Source organism: Lutzomyia longipalpis, chromosome 4, assembly GCF_024334085.1.
Source record: "Lutzomyia longipalpis isolate SR_M1_2022 chromosome 4, ASM2433408v1".
NCBI classification, from domain to species: domain Eukaryota; kingdom Metazoa; phylum Arthropoda; class Insecta; order Diptera; family Psychodidae; genus Lutzomyia; species Lutzomyia longipalpis.
In genome coordinates this window covers 24,144,497-24,163,968 of record NC_074710.1, presented here as the reverse complement: position 1 = coordinate 24,163,968, position 19,472 = coordinate 24,144,497, and the positions used below count along the sequence as shown (strand labels likewise).

Here is a 19,472-nt window from a genome sequence, read left to right as displayed (position 1 = left end):
ATTTTATCCATGTTTATCCCACCTCAAAGAGAAACTTGCTCAATTTGATCGCTATATCAGATAATCTGTATATTGTGTATTAATCAAATAATATCACAACAATTAGTTAATTATCTAATATTCTATCCAAGTTTATGAAATACTTTATCCAATAATGTCAAGTTGAGTATTTTAAATTCTGTACACTTATCATAAGTCAAGATAATTTATTATCCGTAAACAAGTCCAATTTTTTAAAAAGTCTTTGAATTCTCGGAAATACTTTATCCAAACATCTTTATTATTTGAAAAATTCGCACAGTATCTCAAATCAGGATAATTCAAAATCCATACCTATTTTATTTTTAAAGTTTTTTGAGACAAATGTCATTATCCATATCCATACAACCTATTTCGTTTTTTAAAAGGATCATATTGTTTTTTTTTTTGCAAGACTTTGTCCCATCGAAACAGTCACTGCCTTTTCTTCCGCGAACACCAAAATGTCTCAAACCTGGACACCTGGCAAAAGTCATCATAAAGAATGGTCGGGTAGTGATAGGTAGGATTCGCTATGTTGGACCTGTAGCTTCCATGGAAACCACTGGAGATCCCTTTGAGGATAACACATTTGTGGGTCTTGAATTGGCCACAACCTATGGTGATTGCGATGGCACGCTCGATGGCAAGAAGTTTTTCGATTGGTAAGTTTATCCATGGATAATGTGTCTTGGATAAAATTCTTTAAACAAAATTTTTTTCAGTGAACCTCTTCATGGGATTTTTGTGCCCTTCAAGAAGGTTGTAATGGCGTGGTCGGTTTAGATAAAAAAAAGAACTATACCTAAATTATCCCCTGATATGCCAAAAAAAATCATCGTGAAAACTTCTTAGACACCTTGTGGCAAATATCAGTATTAGGTCCACCCTGAGAATATTGCTCTTCAGCACAATTTTTACGTTTTTTGTGATATTTTCTTTTATTTACTTTCCAAGAGAAAACTTGCTCAACTTTTTTTTAGTTAATTTTCTATTAAAGATTTTTTATTTATGAAAATAAAATAATATAAATCTAAAAAACAACTAAAAGTTAAACTAAAGGCACTTCTTGTAGGGAATAAAATCGAGCTTTAAATGGCATTTTGTGTCCCATGAAAAAAAGATAACATATTTTAATGAGAAAGACAAAAAAAAACGGCTATATGTAGATGTTGCTTTTAACAAAATGTTCCATAGAAAAAAACCTAAAAACAAAACCCTAAAAATGTTGCAATTAAAACTCGAAAATAATATATTATTCATATTTTTATTGTCATATACTTTGAAGAAAAAATAATAATTAATTTTTTTTAATACTATCCTCCATTTAAATTTTTACTAAATTTAATTTCTTCGCACATTGAAGGTTGTTTTCCAAAAGAAAATTTTTAAAGAAAATTCTTTGACTGACCTACCAAAAATTATAAATAAGATTAAGGATAAAAAAAACTTGTTGTAAAACTGTGTAAAAGTGATACTACATGAAAAATATACTCTCTTAGTGCTTTCTGATCATATCTAGAGACAAAACAAGAAACCCACTGAATTTATTTTTTTATTGTAAAAGTTCTTAAGAAGAGCTTTAAATTTTTAACGAATTTTAATTCAAATTTTTCTCATTGATCTCGAAAGTTTTCTTTATTTTTCCATTTCTGTACCTAAAATTATTTTTATTTTATAAAATTAAAATTAAAAAAGTGATGAATGACAAAAAACTAAATTATCCATTTACTTTTTTCTACACTAAAAGATCTGCTAAAGAAAACTATTTCTTTGTTTTAACAAATATATAATTAAAAAAAATTGAACAGCAATAAGTTCTCAGTATCTTCTCTATTTCCTCCCACACCCCTTTCCATTTTTAAAACAATAAAATACATTAAATTATATATATCATATCCTATCTCAACAATTTTAATGGGAACTGATTAAATATAAAATTATTAGTTTAAGTCAGTGTATATGAAAAAGAATGTAGAAAGTAACTAATAAAATTTGTGTGAAAAAAACTTAAATGTGTAAATAAAATAAATTCAATGTAATCAGAATGAAGAAAATTGAAAGGAAAAAAATCCTCTGATGATGTAGAGAAAAGAATAAAAGAATAAAAAAAGAAATAAAGCTCAAACAATTAATTTTTTTTCAAACTTTTAACAGACAATAAGAAATAATTTTAAAATTATCTTTTCCTTTTTCTGCTGATTTTTTTTATTAGAAAAATATAATTCTCTTCACTTTTGGAATGATTCAACCACTACTAAAAGAAAAACTTTGAGAAACTTTGTCATGATCATTCATTATATTTTTTTTAATACAGAAAAATAGAAAAATCAACAAAAATATTTTACCCGTCATTTAAATCTCAATATCATGTCATTAAAAATCCTCCAACTAAACTAAAACTAAAAATAAAATGGTAAGAAAATTCCAGCACCTTTAAAAATTTCTTCACTTTTTTTCTGTTAAACTTTACAACCACTTTACTCTCCTTTTGCGCCTAAAAATATCCTTTTTTCATGTGAAAATTATTCTATAGATTCATGCCTGTATCCAGAGAGAGAGCCTGCTTGAGGAGCTCATACGTTGAAAAGGAGACAGCCACCATGGGAATGGCTCGTAAGTAGTTGATGGACATTCCACGGTAGAGTCCCTTTATAATCCCATTTTCACGATAAATCAACGTCAGTGTCTTAAACATGCCCAAACTGAGCAATTTTTTGTGGGAGAAAAATAATATTTTCAATTTATTAGATTTCTTTTAAAAATTATTTTCACAAAGAAACTGAAAGCCAACGAATACCGAAAGCAAAAGAAAAAAAAACATTCCCAAGCAATTAAAAAGTATACTACAAAGGACTTTATGCACAATATACAGAAAAAAATCTCTAAAAAAATTCGATTAGTTTTATTGGGTTGTCCAATATTTACACGAATATCTAACCTAAGATATTCACATAAATTCAGTACAATTTTGATTTTCTGTCTCATTCATCCCCATTGAATGTAATGGTAAAAATGTTAGGTTAGAAATCCGAATAAATACTGGACAACGCAATAATTAACACTAATTTAATTTAATTTAAGTAATTTTGAAAATTAAATAAAAAAATTAGAATTAGTACAAATAAATATTAAAAACGAAAAAAAAACAATTAAAAAAATGTTAGAAAAGATGATTATAGAAGCATTAGTGCAAACATTTAAATTGATTTTATTAGTAAAGATAAAGATATGATGAAAATGCTATTTTTTGTAGATATTTTTTATAATCTAGAAATATTTCTAAATATTCAACTGAGAAATGCTGGCAGATATTTACTAAAAATGCAAAAAATTACGTCATCACTATATTTTTTGTTTGTCACTTTTATTGCTTGAAACATTCCCAGTAATGTTTCGTCGGTAAATTTTGATCTAAATGAAACAATTTTCCGTGCAATTTTTGATCATTTATTTAGCTGAACATTTCTGCCTAGAAATGACTTTATTTGTGAACAGCAGGCACATGATCAGAAATTGCACAGAAAAAATATTTCAAAAGTATGTACTTTGTCAAAACTCACGGATGAAACATTAGCGTGAGTGTTTCACAAAAGAACAAAAACGTTTGTACTTTTGGGAAATCTTTTCTGAAATTTCTTAGCTGATATCAGTGAGAAATAACAGATTTTTTTTGATCTTCAAAAAATATTTTTGTCTTGTGTTTCTTTATGATAATTATCAGGGATAATGACATCCCATTTTTTAATAAAATAAAATTAATCCTTTCGTGTTTTTTTGGTCATACGTAGACCTAAACGTGAAACATTTTCTCAATTTTTTTTTAAAGAATTTAATGGTTTACTCAACTTAGAAATGTATTAAATTCACATAATAGAGGCCAAAAAAGACGCTCTGACTGAGAAACATCATCTAAAAGCATCCACAGAATAAATATCGTAATAAAAGAGCGCATGTTTCAATGTTTCTATGTTTCACATGGACGCGAAAGAGTCACAATTTTCTCTATTCTAATCTTTTTAAATCAATTTAAAACTTTCGAATAATTTTTAATGATTTTTTTCTAAAAGTGTCACAAATTTTTCATAATTTCTCAGCACAATAGTCTGACTTTTATGAAGTTTATGTTTTAAAAAAAAATGAAAAATAAACCCTCTAGCTATCTTTTCTCATTTACTTCAAAAATAGTAAAATATACCAACTAATTATCAAGAAAATGTCTCCATAACTTAATGTGACTACACTGCAAAAAGTTTTCCGAATCATTAAGTGAAAGAAATGATAAAGATTTGATATTCAGGTGAAATCAGGATTTATTTGAGAGCACTCTGACCTACTTTCGGGCTAGAAGTTTTTACTAAAAGCAACCTGCTCTGGGGTTTTCATTAATTTTGAAAATGCATCGTATCAAGGACTTCCCAGAATTGCCATGAAAACCACCTCAATGTGGAACTTATTTGCATGTAAATGCTTGATAATAAAACAAAGTATTTAATTAAAATTGACACTAGAGTATCTCCCAAAAGGAGAATTAAAAACAAAGAAATAGAAAAAAAGAACATCATTAAGAGGCATTACAAAGGTAAAATGATTAAATAGCAAAATCATTGAAATAAAAAAAATTAAAAACGCCCACGCTTTTGAACTATATTTCACTTCTGTGTGACTCTTTTAGCTTTCATTTGAATTCATTTCATTCATCATTTTAATTAACTAACTATTAAAAACTTTATATTAAAACTTTTAATAATGAACACAGTGAATAATGCTCTATGTCAAACTTTCTATAAACTAAAACTCAACTAAATGTAGCAAAAAATATACAATTCAACTCATTTTGTTTCTTTTACCTTCTGCTTTTTTGTGGTGTCAAAAAAGATTTTTTTGCGTGGTTATTTTTTGCACCCCAGCACCAAAAAACACAAAAATAAATTGTAAGATGATTTTTGTGTGAGGGAGCAGGAAAAGAGAATTTTATAGAGATAGAATTAGATATTTTAAACATAAATTAAAAAGAAAATTCTAAAAAGGAGAGATTAGGTTAAAAAGCAAGAGAGAGGAGACATAAAAAGCACTGCAGGATCTTTTTTCTTCATTAATTTCTCTTTAATTAATTTTTTTAGGTATTTTAGAGGAGTTCAGTTGAGTGCAAATTAAAACATTTTGAAAGGAGTCTATTCATTTCTGTTTGTGTCACATCATGAAAATTTAAATCAAACATATACTACCAAATACTATAAAAAAGCAAGAAAAGCCGAATGGATAAAGCAGTAAGATTAAGTACTTAATTGTCTCATTTAATTCGAGAAAAAAAAACTGATCGAAAGCTTTCTTTCTGATCTTGGTCCCTCTAGCGGTCACTTTTGGAATTTGAAGTGTTTTAAACAATTGTAGGGCTTCTTGATATCTTTCATTTGAATCCGATCGATCAATTTTCGATGAAAAATTGTGACAGTTTTGTTGGCTAAGCGGCTTGACCGATTTTCGTGTAAAAGTTATTTATAAAAGCATGGGAAAATTTGGATGTTTTCTGGTCAATATTTTAACTTATTGCCTTTTGTCTGAACAAAAACAAAAAACAACAACACACATAGCCATTTGTCCCATTACTGGGGTTGGCTTCTCACACACAAATTTTTGGCTTTGATTTTTAATGACCGGCTGCCGACCTGACGTCAACCTCAGAGAGGCATTTTTGTTGCATTGTGATTTTGTGTTAGGAATATTCCTCATTCATAAGTTTTTATCACAAGCAACGGTGCAGAGCAGTCAATATCAGTTCAAGAGTTGCCTCTCGTTGTAATATTGCACTGGTGGGAACGAGTGGGGGCATTTCTGACCGAATGAGATCTTTTTTCATATCTGCATTACAGCCAATCGAACACCACCGAGCCTCGAACCCGCCGACCCTCCCAGGGACAGAGCAAACGGACACTGGGACCGTCTGCTTTGCCACTGCTCTACTGGGCCGACATTGCCTTTTGTCTGAATTAGGGAATTATGTATATTATGAGACGAACAAAAATGAATAGACTCCTTTTAATGACCTTTCATTATTTCAAGAGAAAAATCCGCATATTTCTTGTTTGAACACTAGAAATATTATCATAAATTCATAAAATATTGAAATTATTTGTCAATTTTCCTTAATTTGAATTTTAAATTCAAAACTTTCCAAACCTTTCAAATTAACTAATCTTAAATGATTTTTTTTAACAAAGAGAACTCCTCTAAAATTGTATTAAATAGGTACTAAGCTCATTTTTTCAGCGAGGTCTGCAGGGGAGGGTAAAACATGCTAAATGTAAATGAAACTCACCCGAATTTCGCTGTATCTGGATTCATCATGGCCAATTGCATTCTTCTTCGTGTCACATCCAGTGGATATGAGAAGGATTGAGCCACAGCTCCGGCAAAACCTCCGCAGAGTAGTTTTGAGGGTACATTGAGGACGAGACCACCTGTAAAAAATACATTTTTTTGCTCAAAGATATTTTTTGTGAAATTGTAAAATTTAAATATTTTTTTATCAGCTTTTGTAAGAAGAAAACATTTTTTTTTGCATTGAAAAGTGACAAAATGTATAAAAGAAAAAGTCTCTGGATGACGCAAAAATTCTCCTCTTGGCCTTATAATCTCTCATGGCAATCATTCCCTATTGTTTGTCGGTAAGAATAGATAGAGAGTTGAAAAGAAAAAAAACTCACCAGTATTCCTTTCGGAGGTGTTACACGTAAATTGCGGCATGTACTTCATGCAGACGAACTTGAACATTTCGAAGCAGTAGAAGGAGAGTCCAGCGTAGGGAACCATCCCCGACAGGGTGGGCACAAAGCCACGATAGAGCGCCCTAATGCCCCCTTCATTGCGGAAGATGGTTGATGCTGTATTAACAATGCCTGAGTACTTGTGCTCACCCACAACTTGAAAGGCAAGACGTGCACGAACCACATCCAAAGGATACGTGAGCGTGACTGCCGTGAGCCCTGCTCCAGCTCCAGCAAAGAACTTATCAGCATGCTTTACGTACATCACAGAAGCCGGCAGAGCAGTTATCAGGTACTTTAAGACATAAAATTAATTAAAAATATTTTTACAGTATACAGTTCCTCGACAAAATAAAATGCAAAAAATGAAAATAATTTTTTATCATGTCGTTTTAATGCATTTTTTTTACTACAATTTTAAGGATGAATATTCGTGGAAGGAAAAATAATGAAGAAGGAAAAATAATCATCGTGGTTAAAATTAATTTAATTCTTTGACACTCTTCAAATATTTGAGAAGCACCTGAAGTAGAAGGATAAGAATAATTCTCAAAGGGTGTGTCATAAACGAAATAAACTAAAAAAAAAGGTTTTTATTAAAAAAGTACTAATTTTTACACAAATCTCTTTATCTCAATAGTTTTTACAGTGTCAAGCTGAGATAATTTCATAAAATTAAGAATTGGGAGCAAAGAACGCAATTCACCATATTACCCCATGGTTGGGGCAAAAAGTCAAATCTTCAAATGCATTTTCTCATTGAGATATAGAAACTAATTTTCTGAGACAAATTTTTATGCCGCAAAATTTTCTATAAAATGTTGCCATTGGGTAAAATCAAATATTTTCACGGAATTGAGAAAAAATTATCTCTCAAAAATTTACAATTTTACCCCAGTTTCCTTTATGATCCAGATAAGAATTGAAAATTTTAGATAAAACTTGTGAAGATAGAATTATGGATTTATTGTTATTTAAAGAAAAAAGTATTCATAGACTATGCAAAATAGTATTAAGGCCTGAAGAAAGAGTCCCTTAATCTTCGAAAATTCGAAAGATTTGCCATTTTCTAATAAAAAAAACATTGAGTACGTATTTAAGTATCATATTTCAGTTATACATAATTATCATTCTAGTTGCTGAGTTTATATTTTATTACGTAATAAAATGATGTTGTGTATTTAATATTATTCAAACGCGTAAAATACATAACCTCAGTTTTTTGTTCAATTAAGGAAGATTTTTAGTAATTGGAGTAATCAAAATGTCGCTTCCTGTGTTGTTGTTTGAGTTTAAAAAACTTTAACCGAACTAAAAAAGTTTACCTTTTTGTGAATTTCTAGGTAATCTATTTATAGAAGTTATATCACAGTCTGAACAATTCAGTCTGTGTCCGTAGTGTGCTCAAATACTTAAAATAACGAGTGAAGTTTTTTTTACGATGTAAGTTATTACTTGAATCTGATTAACATAAAGAATATTTTTTAATTTACCCAATTTACCATTATTCCCAGCTAACACATAATAACTTTGACTTTACTGACCATTTATTAACGTTATAATAACGTTAGATTATCGTAAAAAATGGTCAGAATTTCGTCATTAGCTTACTAAATTCTAACGTCAGAATAACGTTATTATTTGGTAAGTAAAGTCAGTAAAAATTGAGGCATTTTTATTCATTTTGCAGAAATCAAATTTTTAATCATTAAAACATTACAAAATCTATTTGTAGATGATCAAAAAGCTATTAAAAGACGTTTTTGCTTTATTTACTTCAATTTTTTCGCTAAAATTCAATTTTTTGTGTAAACGTTGGAATATCGTCAGAAGTAAGTCATTAAAGGTCAGTAAGATGAAAAATCAATCATTTTTTCTATCATCAAAAACTAATTAAAATGGCATATAAATGCATTAAAATGATTGTTTGAAAGAGAGCAAATAGTTTTAGAAGCTTTTTTGGGCAGAAAAATCTCATTTATTATAAGAAAATATACTTTCAATTTCTTCCTTAACAACGTCAGTATACCGTAAGAAAGCACAAAATTTCTGACCCTCCATCAACTTTGGCCAAAATTCCTGCCGCAATCTCAACGTCAGAATACCGTAAGTATACTTACCCTCCACCAACCTTTGGTGTTGAGGGAGAGACAGAAAGAGAAAGACTGCGTGGGATATTTCTTTTTTGTATTTCTGCACTCTTCTTTTGACCTTTGACAGGCGTTTGTTTTGGTTTAGGTTTTTCACAATTTTCTCGAATAAATCAATAAAAATGAGCAAAATGATCAATGAAATCGTTAAAGGAGATCATAATGAGGGTGCGCCAGGTATTGTTCATTAAGAAATTCGTCATTTATTGCGGTAATTTTAGTATTTCGCGCATGCCATATAACAATAGGGAAGAATGCTTATGCGGATGACCAAAATTGTGCGTAGGTGTCTTGGAAGACCTTCTCTGAAATTCACTGAGGGAAAACGAGCGTTCAAAAAGGGACATCCGAACGTAAGGAAATCCGCATAGAATTTCATAAGATTCACATGTAAACCTATCGCGAGCACAAAATTAAGATTAATTAATCAGTCTTTTTTTTTCAATAAAAAAGATCAAAATAGATCATTTGATAGAAATGATTTTTATCAATTTCTTGCAATATTTTCCTACAGTTTATTTCAAGTTTTTTTTTCTAGAATAAGAGAATAAATACATTAACATATAATATGTATTGCATAAACTTTAATTGCCAAATCACACATTTTTCTTTTCAAAATAAATATTTAAGGTCCTTAAAAACCCTAAGTTATTCCCAGGTAGGCAATTTAATTGCGCTTGCTTTGCAGTTTACAAGGGTTGCTCTCCTTATCTCTTAAATGTTTATTGCAGGCTTGCAGGTCATAATCCGTATAAGACAAAATGTATTAGGCTGTTTTCATTTTGGGTACCTACACACTTTTAAAGAAATACTTCTGAGAAAATGGGTTTAGGTAAAAATTTGTTTTCCTTGAAGATTAAATAATATTTAATTTGATCGCACTTAATATGTTTTCGTTTTACATAAAATAATTTACTGATGCACACACTTTGCTTTTTGATTTGATTCGATAATATACGAAATCTATTCAAAAATACAATAAAGTTTATTATAGAAAAAAAGAAACTTTTTTTCCTCTACATTTTATATCATTTATCTGTTCATTTTAACGTTTCGGTCAAATACAGTATGTGTGACAAAAATTTTCAAGCTACGAGATATGGCGTAGATTTAAGTGTCCGGGAGTATCAATAATTTTTATAGCGAAATTCAGGATATATAATTGCCTTTGAATCAAGCCGGGTCAGCATTTTAAGCAATAGGAAGGATGTCTAAGACATTTTAAATGAGTAGTAAAGACAAAGTCTATTTTCTATCATCAGAAATATTTCAAAAACTTTTATAAAAAATAATTAATTTTTAATAAAAAGTCCATTTTAGGTTCTTTTTGGTTTATTTGCGGCGGTCAAGTATTTCGGCATATAAATTTGAGATATAGGAAATTTCGAAAAAAAATTATAAATATTCCTTGTAAAATACCATATTAATATATGTGTTCGGAAAACTTATGAAATAAAATAATATTTGAATTTGGCGCGCACTCGAAGTGGTGAATTCGTGTGGTGAAAATAGAGAATGTAGGGAAAAAAGAATGATTTGGCGGCAAAAATGACAGATCGGTTTAGGAAGGCAAGGAATACGGATGCAAACGTGCCTGCTCCGTAATAAAGTGTAATTTATCGCGTATAATTCGGGGAATTTCGCGAACATTATGGTCCTTCGCAAGAACCAGGACCTATGGAAGTGCAGTGAAGTGATGGTGCTTGGAATCGGCTGCAATTGGGGGGAGAATTGAGGAAGAAAATTTGATTAAGAAAAATCAAATGGCGTCCTCATGATTCGTAGAATTGCAGTTCGATTCCAAGAAGAAAAATTCCACAATGGGTCCTCGGAGCGGCTGTGGGGCCGCAAATAAGGAAGTGTGTCACTCCCGGAGAGTGATATGGTAAATCTGTGAGTACAATTAGGAGTAAAAGACTCCAAAGTGACAAATTTGGCAGCAATTTATGTTGCAAATTTGACACGGAGGAACAAAATAGGGGACTTCACTTTTTTGTCAGTGAAGTAAAAAATTAATAGGGGACGTCACCCATAAAAAGTAAAGTAAAAATTGTGTAAAATAACCGATTTTACAGCCAGAGTTAGAATTATTCGAAAGGATGCCTTAATTTAGGCACAAATGTTGAAATAATTTAGATGCATTTATTATTAATTGCATATAGAAAGGAAAGGTAACTTGAGAAAATTAAAATTCAATTTCTCATAATTTATAAAAAGGAGATCGTAAAATTATTTATTAATTTTTGCGCTTTATTAAAATGAATGAAAAATCATGTTTTGAAAGGTTATTGAGTGCCTGCTAAGGTACTAACTATAAATAAAATGAGATTTACTCTTTCAAGGGTTGTCCTAAGTACTGGACAAACTCATGGGGCCAACGTGCAGGCCAATAAAGGTTATAATAGTTTGTCCTAAGTACTGGACAAACTCATGGGGCCAACGTGCAGGCCAATAAAGGTTATAATAGTTTGTCCTAAGTACTGGACAAACTCATGGGGCCAACGTGCAGAACTCATGGGGCCAACGTGCAGGCCAATAAAGGTTATAATAGGTTGTCCTAAGTGTTGGACAAATTCAAGCGGCCAACGTGCAGGCCAAAAAGGGTTTAAAAAAAAAAAAAAAAAAAAAAAAAACAAGGGTTTGAATAGACTGTCCTCAGTTCTGGACATTTTTAAAGGCTATGGTGCAGGCCAAACCAGTTCCTCCGGGAACAAACTGTCATCGATGCTGGACATCAACAGGCCTAAGCGCTGGCCATAATATGTCCTACGAAGGTTGAAGGTTTCGACTAGTCTTTGATGTTGAAAAAAGATTATTCGAAGGTCTACGAAGCTTACAAATAGTTCCTTCGGGAACGAAATGTTAATAGTGTTGAACATTTAAGGTGGTTTATTGCTAACCGTACAATCTGTCCGTAGTTCCGGACATTTAAAGGGCGTCGTGCTGAGCAGGATGTTTCCTTTGGGAACACATTTATTCATTATGGAAATATAAAGGACTTAATTGCTGGTCATCGTATTTCTTTGGGAAATTGCTTTCTCAATGATGGATTATTGAGGGCTTTCGTTTTTTATTCATAATACCTTCAGCAATATATTTGAGGGCCTATGTACTGGCCACAATGTGTCCTGTGGGACTGGGAAAGAGTTTAAAGGTCATGAAGTTTCCTTGGAAACTTATTTGTTTAGTGTTTCCTTTCAAATCAAGAAAATGGACAACTGATTGAACGTCGGTTTGAAAGAACGTATGAAAAAGTGGCTTCGTTTCAGAGCAATAGAGGGTCTCTGTGCTAGCCAAGAGGATCGTTTCAGTGCCATTGCAGTTTGGTACATCAAGTTGATTGGTCTTAGTACTGACCATAAGTTGTAGCTGAAAACAGCGATCATAGGTTGGTCGTTGTGAAGGTTTCATGTGGGCCTCGAAGCTCACTCGTCAAAGGTTTAATAGATATCCTTCGGGTTTTCAAGTGCTCTTGCAGTCTACTAACTGCATGAGGGGACATTTGACACATTAAAGGATAGATTGAATTCAGAATCGAATGAAAGAGTCGAAGCATTGGCCAAACAGAGTGTTACTTTTCATGGAAACCAAGAAGGTAAATTATAGTAAAAGTACTGCATCGTGGTATCCGAAATAAAAAGAGCATATTAGTCGTGTTCTATTGAAAGACATATGATCCAGAGAAGGATACACTCGATATATGTTGATTGTTGAACGAGTGCAGATGTTTAAGGTGTCCCGTCTGCATAAGATTTCGCAAACAAGGTTCAGGTTCTGCACTTTCTGGCTCATACTCTGACTTGATCAGCCTCGCAATCGACGATTAGAGATCTAATGTCACGAGTGACTATTAAGTTTAAGGTCGATGGTGTTGTTTTGAAAATGTCCTGATGAAAGTTTCATTGGGGACAAGTTCCCAACGAGGGAGAAGTAAGGAGTGTCGCAAAGGGATATGCAGATGCGCCCACGGGGGGACAAGGGACGGTCATCAAGGATACATACGTAGATGTTGATTCACTAAAGGAACTGGATAATGGCAGTACGAAAGGGATAAAGTGCTTGGAAGAGTCGTACGTGCCAAGGGTGATTCTTGATTAATATCAAAAGCCCCACGGGTTAGAATAGAATAGGAATGTGATGTTCCGGGTGGATATACGAAAATCTCCATTGTCTGTCTAATGAGGAGATGAAGCTCTCCAGGTTATCTGAGAACAGCTGATGATCGTGTTATGAATAAGCTTTAACCAGTAGAGACGCAGTGTGAACTGTTATTGGAGGAGTTGTAGCAATTAATAGAGGTATTCGGAGAAAGGAATGAAGCCGCAGTAGAAGAATGAAAGCTGTTATAGTCATTTGAATGTTCTACCATCGAAATGAGAAAGCTATGAACTTAATGAATTCCTGGATAGGGTTGATCAAGTTTAAGCAGTGTCACCTTTCTTTAAAGTGGACGTGATACGAGTTGCTCACGTAATCAAGAGTTCTTGTCAGAAGTTGTGGTAGCGTTTGCCTCACCGAATTTGGCTGACGCAGTCAGGGAGTCCGGTGATTGTAGAAGTGCGAATGTCAGCAGAATTTATGTTCTGATCGGAAGAAGGAATCAGTCGATTATAGCATAGAACGGAATGGCCGATATTGGTGTCGAAGCAAATCTAAAAAGAGGCTAAGGTAAAGACAAGTTACAAAGGCAGAATTAGCATCTCGTTGATCGTAAGAAGCATTCGTATAATTGGAAAATGAACGAGAATCTGTAGTGACGAACTCCCTTATCAACTGCGTTCTAATAATAAGAAACATTCAGTGAAGAAAACCGTAGTTGAAGGTAATTAAATGACAAGGTGTTAAGTCACAGATCCGGATGGAAGTAGCATTTGTGACATGAGTTGCAAGATTTCCCGTAGGGTTCAGACTGGAGGCGTGTAAGGCAATTAAGCAGATTTGCATTCGTAGGCTGATGTTTTTAGAAAATAAATCCGATGGTGAAGTATGCTGCGATTCATATGAAGCCTTTAGGAAGATGTTAAGGGTCGGTGAGTAGACCTCCCGAGTAGCGATTCGGCGGGATCGCTCCAAATAATGTTGCAGTAAGAAGATCTTGCAGGTTGGGAAGTGAAGCCTGAAGTTTTAGCATAGCGTCAAACGTGTAGAAGAGGATGTCAAAGAATTCTAAGTATGGTTGGCACTGGCGTTACAGTGGCAGCCCTTGTAGATGATATCAAAGTACGCAGTGGATAAGATTGACAATAGCGTAACTGTGGCTATCGCTAGAGAATTTGACAATAATTACATGAGGTAGATCTATAAATTGAGGTTCTAGAAGATTTCTAAGGGCAAAAGAGACATATTAGAGCTCGTGGAGTCAATAATGTCCATTGAGCTGAATACATCGAGACATAGTGGATAAATTACGAATTAGAAATTCGACAGCTGGAAGTTGTCGAGAAGCAGTAACATCAATGGAAGCGGAACTCAATAGTAGCTGGAAGCTGAAGAATTTAGTTGTAGAGTGTCAACAGGAACTATGAGGTAATAGCAGTTGCAGAGGAATTTTTTGTCAGCTAGGGATAGTAGCGTTTGACAAAGGAAACAGTTGAGAAGGACGCTACACAATGAATAGGTCGAGCTATCGAAAGGAGATCATAAGTAGTAAAGCAGGACCGCCAAATCTTTCCATTTTTTGTGGAAATCGAAAAGAAGAGATGTTTGATGCTCAGCGGTATGCTTCCGCTCAAAGAGGGGACTGTTCGGAAAACTTATGAAATAAAATAATATTTGAATTTGGCGCGCACTCGAAGTGGTGAATTCGTGTGGTGAAAATAGAGAATGTAGGGAAAAAAGAATGATTTGGCGGCAAAAATGACAGATCGGTTTTGGAAGGCAAGGAATACGGATGCAAACGTGCCTGCTCCGTAATAAAGTGTAATTTATCGCGTATATATATATTTTTCGACGTGCAAGTTGCAACATATTATTGCTAAGTCTTTATCATTTAATAATTACCAAAGAGCATAATAATTTTTTATCATACCTACAATATGTTAAAAAGTGATATGTAATAAAAATTATCTAGTTCAAGAATTCTCTTTATTGATGTAAAAAAAAATTGAAATAAAATTGACAAATAAAACGTTTTTACTACAAAATCTAATCCATGTGTTTTTATGCAAATTCAGAGCTTAATCAAATAGAAAAAAAATTTGTCGCACTGAGAGTGCTTTTATGAGATTGTCTTGCAAACAATCATGGGGGAGAGAAAGAAAAGATAAGTATAGTGGCGTAAGAGAGTGAATAAGAAATTTCTTTCATTTGATATTTATCTACGGAGTAGAATTTTTATTAAAAAGTTTTTAGTGAAGGTCAAGTTTAGTGCAAAGAAATTGTTTATTAAAAATTCAAAGAAATAGGTATAAGAGAAATAATAATAAAACTTAAAAATGACGAAAGAAATTGAATTACCTTTTTGTAGACTTCAAATGCCGTAAACTGGATGGCAGCATAGGGAAAAATCCTCACCATTTGTGCCCCATTTCCTTTGTAGAGAGCAAAGAAGGACTCCTTCACGACAATCTCCCGTAACCCACTGAACACACCCAAATGCTTGTAGTGCTTTGAATGTGCCTGAAAGAGGATCTTTATGCGATCCAGTGGGGCAACAGCAGTCTTGGAGCACATCCCTGCTAGTCCTTTTGCGCAAAAGACATTTTACAAAAAAAATTAAATTCAATATTCATTTATTGAGAGCTTTTGAAGGTTGCTGCAAACACAATGAAGATATTTTCAAGACGCCTCTTCTCCCACCATGGTATCATCTTCAAACAAATTGTGCAACTTTCTTCTTCTGCGTCTGTGTGTCTTCATCTTTTTCTTCTATTTGTGTCGTCGTCCCTTCTCCCATGAGACTGAACACAGCAATGCATGTTTTATTGCAAAACGACCAATTTTCCACTCCTATCCCAATGTGAAAATGCAATGCTTCTTTTCACGCTCAAAAGCATCATCGTACAAAAAAAAGTCATAAAACATAAAATATGTGATTGACATGACGATTGAGGGGGCTCTCTGGTACAAAGCACAGTGATTAAAAGCAGAAAATTTATTGTTATGCCTCGAAGAGATGATGGTATTTGATGTGAAGTGGGGAGATTTTCTTATCAGTTAATCAAACACTTGAGAAAATATCCCTAATCGGTAAAGTAAATTGTTAATTTTGTATGGCTTTAACTTTTATGTTTATTTGAACATTTCGGCACTCATTTGCACTAAAGAGAATTATTGTAATTACAATCTCAAGGTCAGGTATGATACTTAAAAAGAAGACGAGAACATGCTTATGTTTTTCTGTGATTAAAAACAAAATGAAATAAAGTGTTTCATTATAAAAGAAAAAAAACAAAGTTTTTAAAATATATATTAAAATAAGTACACTTGCTGACATTTTCTCAGACTTAGACTAGCCCCTAGAATTAACGAACCCAGGAGCTAGGAAGTTTTAAAACTCTACTAAGATACGACGTATCGCTGTTGGTTTGAACCATCATTCATCATGTTCCTTCTTTAAACTTTTTTATTAAAAGACTTATACTTCATTCATTATTCTAGATTCCAGGTATCAAGAACTAGAATTTTCTATTTTACTTCTTGAACAAAATCGCCTTGTTTTATTCTTTGGAGCAACATTGATCGCGAAATTTCCATATTTTACGCGATAAAGCTACCCTTTATTACGGAGCAAGCATGTTTGCATTCTTACATCTTGCCTTCTAAATCCGATCTGTCATATTTGCCGCCAAATCATTATTTGTCCCCACATTCTCTATTTTCACCACTCGAATACACCACTTCGAGTGCGCGCAAAATTCTTATATTATTTTATTTCATAAGTTTTCCAAACACTTACTCAAGTTCCATTAATGGACTCAACCTCTCTCACTAAAGTTCTCCATCCTTAATATCCTTAACAATCACTTGCCAATCATTGGCCTAGACTAGCGACACCCAGTCTTTATAAATTCTGCTTTACTACCTTTTTTGTACTCCCTCCTGGTTTAGCCTATAGTAACCCACCGCTGACACCATTTGTTCGATTACCACAGTTCTTCATTAATCAACGATAATTTATTACCGATTGACAAATGATTGAAAATCGCGATTAATAAGTTTATTAGCGATCTTATTGCTGACCCACAAAGTTTAGTAGGTATATTTAATAGTAGATAAGGTAGTTAACAATTATAGTCAGATTACAACTAATTAACATTAATTTTTTAATTAATTTTTTTGACCCATAAACATCTCACTTTCTTCGTTTAATATTATTAAGATTCGCCATAGTAGGAGAGATCTTCCTGGACATTTTTGCACGGTACTGTGAATAAAATCGCTTGAGCTGTGGCTTCGTGAAATCATCAATTTCCCTTTCTTTGGCGCGAGTAAAAGTTGGTGAAGGAGAAAGAGATTTCACAGAAAAACGCACCACTAGGTCTTTGCATGTTTTGACGCACATTTCTGTGCTATTTCACACCTTTCCGGAAGTACCAGGAAGCTAATTCCCATGCCCACAGTACCATCCGGAAAGGATGATTGCAGTGAGGAGGAAAAGTTTTTTTTTTGAGGAACTCACCTCCCGCACAAAAGTTCTTCAGGACAAAACTGTAATCGTGCGGTTTTGCTTCCGCCGTGAGAGCCATGACTGAGATTTACTTCCTGTTGGGCACTTCCTTGGTGTGATGTTGACAAAACTCAATCCGGGATGACTGTGGTGTGATTTATTGGTCACTTTTGGGGGGTACCGTGGAGAGAAACTCTCTTTTTTTTAACTTTCTTTTTTATCAACTTGACCGAAATTCCGACGTGTCATGTTTTTCCGCCGCGCTGCTTTTCACCATCAAACTCCCAACGACACTAATTGATTCTTCCAGAAGATCCCACCTCAATCACCGAAGAAGCTTTGGGTTCATCTTGAGTTCACCAAATCTGTGGCTTTTCAACGGGAAATCACCCAAAAGCAAATCTCTGCCGTGCACGCCTCACGAAGCCGACACAGTGACTGACTGAAGCAGGCATGAAGAGAAGAGCGAGCTGGATTAGTTGGTATTCCTCTCCCTGACTTTTCTGACATTCTTTATTGAATCGTTAAAAAACAACTTGTGGGGATATTTGCACGTTAGATTGACTTGGTCGTAAGTAAATTTAAAAAAATCTATAAAACGAATTTGAAACAAAAAAATTCTACTCTATTTACACAAAGAATGCACCAAAAACTACACTTTGGAAATCGAATAGCCCTTGAGGCATTTGATAGGTTTAGAAGAGAAGAATCGTAGTAGGAATAAAAGAGTCTTGTAGAATGGAATTAACAAGGAGAAAATTATTAAAAGGAAAATGAAAATGACGATATGTGATTGTGAAATTATTCCTTAACGCGCCAAACATATCATATGGATAATTTTCAAGACGAGTCGGTGTGCACAAATCTACAGTAAGACGTGTGCTGGAAAAATTAAAGAGAGGGTAGAATATTCTGCACAAGACTAGTTCACGTAGGTGACGTTCTAACCTAAAAGTGGTTGCGCAAATTATGCGTTTTTTGACTCCAAAGCACCCTGGGGAAATCCGGGATTTTCAGAAAAAGACGTAGCTCTCCTCATTGGGTGTTCAAAACCTATAATCCACCGGATCAGGGAGTGCAATGGCCATCGATCATATAGGATACAAAAGGCTTGGCTTTTGCAAGCAAAACTGCATTTCATCCACACTAGAAAATCCCTTAAGGTAAATTGTCCGTCCCAATTGGGTCGTATTCTGCGACCAAGAAATCCTTGAAATTTCAGTACAAATTCTTGAAATTTCAAAGGTTTCTTGGTCGCAGAATTAGACCCATAACCTTAGTTTCAGTTCGGAATGTAAGTGTAACTGATAAATTGACATTAATTTTACTGGTCATTCGGTTTACTAATTTTTTTCCAATTGGAGTGTTGGTGATCCAACCTGATGAGAAAAGATGAGTACAGAAAATAGAAAAAATTTTCTGGCCTTAGAAATTTCCGATTCCTTTGCTTCTTCTAAAACAAACCTCTGACATCTTGAATGGTTCATCGCAGAGTATTCAATACAATCTTATGTTGTCGGAACACAATCTGGAGTCTTTAATCAGTGAACCCACAAGAATAATTTCACAGTCATAGATCACATTTTCAGTAGATATTCTAGCAGGCTAATCGAAGGTATGTCAAGTGTCGTTCACGCTGGAGTTTCGGATCATTCCTTGCTGTGTCTCAGAATATTGATTAATTCCACTCCGGGGATTGATAGTTCTAGTGGGCCTAAACATAGAGTCTCTAAAACTGTTGATTATAAAGCGTGTAAGTACATGATCTCATCTTGTAGAAAGCATTTATGGTGTCCCAGTGATTCTAACTTACAATTTATAAATGATGATTAGATTGAATCCGGGTCGATGCGACCGGCATGACGGAGTCTGCAGGCTGCTGGGACAATTTGCTGATTTTCCTAACTTTGGAGTCTTTGTAATAACTCT

At 33.5% G+C, this 19,472-nt stretch overlaps 4 protein-coding genes across 5 annotated transcripts in view; 1 reads left to right on the top strand and 3 right to left on the bottom strand.

The window, feature by feature from the left end:
* The window catches only part of LOC129794983 (uncharacterized), a 38,223-nt gene extending 36,084 nt beyond the window's left edge, over positions 1-2,139 (top strand). For both annotated transcript variants that reach the window (XM_055835955.1, XM_055835954.1), the window contains exons 8-9: positions 434-683; positions 744-2,139. In XM_055835955.1, coding sequence (XP_055691930.1) covers positions 434-683; positions 744-804 — 311 coding nt within the window. In that variant the 3' untranslated portion in view covers positions 805-2,139. The remainder of the gene's footprint in view (positions 1-433; positions 684-743) is intronic.
* Positions 1-19,472, bottom strand: part of LOC129795035 (probable asparagine--tRNA ligase, mitochondrial) — a 1,173,171-nt gene that overhangs the window by 103,753 nt on the left and 1,049,946 nt on the right. The window lies entirely within an intron of this gene.
* The window catches only part of LOC129795002 (sodium-dependent nutrient amino acid transporter 1-like), an 899,230-nt gene that overhangs the window by 103,753 nt on the left and 776,005 nt on the right, over positions 1-19,472 (bottom strand). The gene's annotated exons all lie outside the window — the stretch shown is intronic.
* LOC129795061 (solute carrier family 25 member 16-like) lies at positions 1,267-17,988 on the bottom strand. Its single transcript, XM_055836090.1, has 5 exons — positions 17,556-17,988; positions 15,392-15,618; positions 6,726-7,080; positions 6,338-6,479; positions 1,267-2,723 (listed from the first exon to the last, which is right to left on the bottom strand). The coding sequence occupies exons 1-5, from the start codon at positions 17,620-17,622 to the stop codon at positions 2,549-2,551; spliced, it is 966 nt and encodes a 321-aa protein (XP_055692065.1). The 5' UTR covers positions 17,623-17,988; the 3' UTR covers positions 1,267-2,548.

Coding starts and splice junctions, on each gene's coding strand:
- LOC129795061 (XM_055836090.1), bottom strand. CDS start 17,622: ATGGCTCTCACGGCGGAAGCAAAACCGCACGATTACAGTTTTGTCCTG. Junction 15,619..17,555: donor GAAGAACTTTTGTGCGGGAG/GTGAGTTCCTCA, acceptor TTTGCGCAAAAG/GACTAGCAGGGATGTGCTCC. Junction 2,724..6,337: donor CCAGATACAGCGAAATTCGG/GTGAGTTTCATT, acceptor AAAATTGCTCAG/TTTGGGCATGTTTAAGACAC.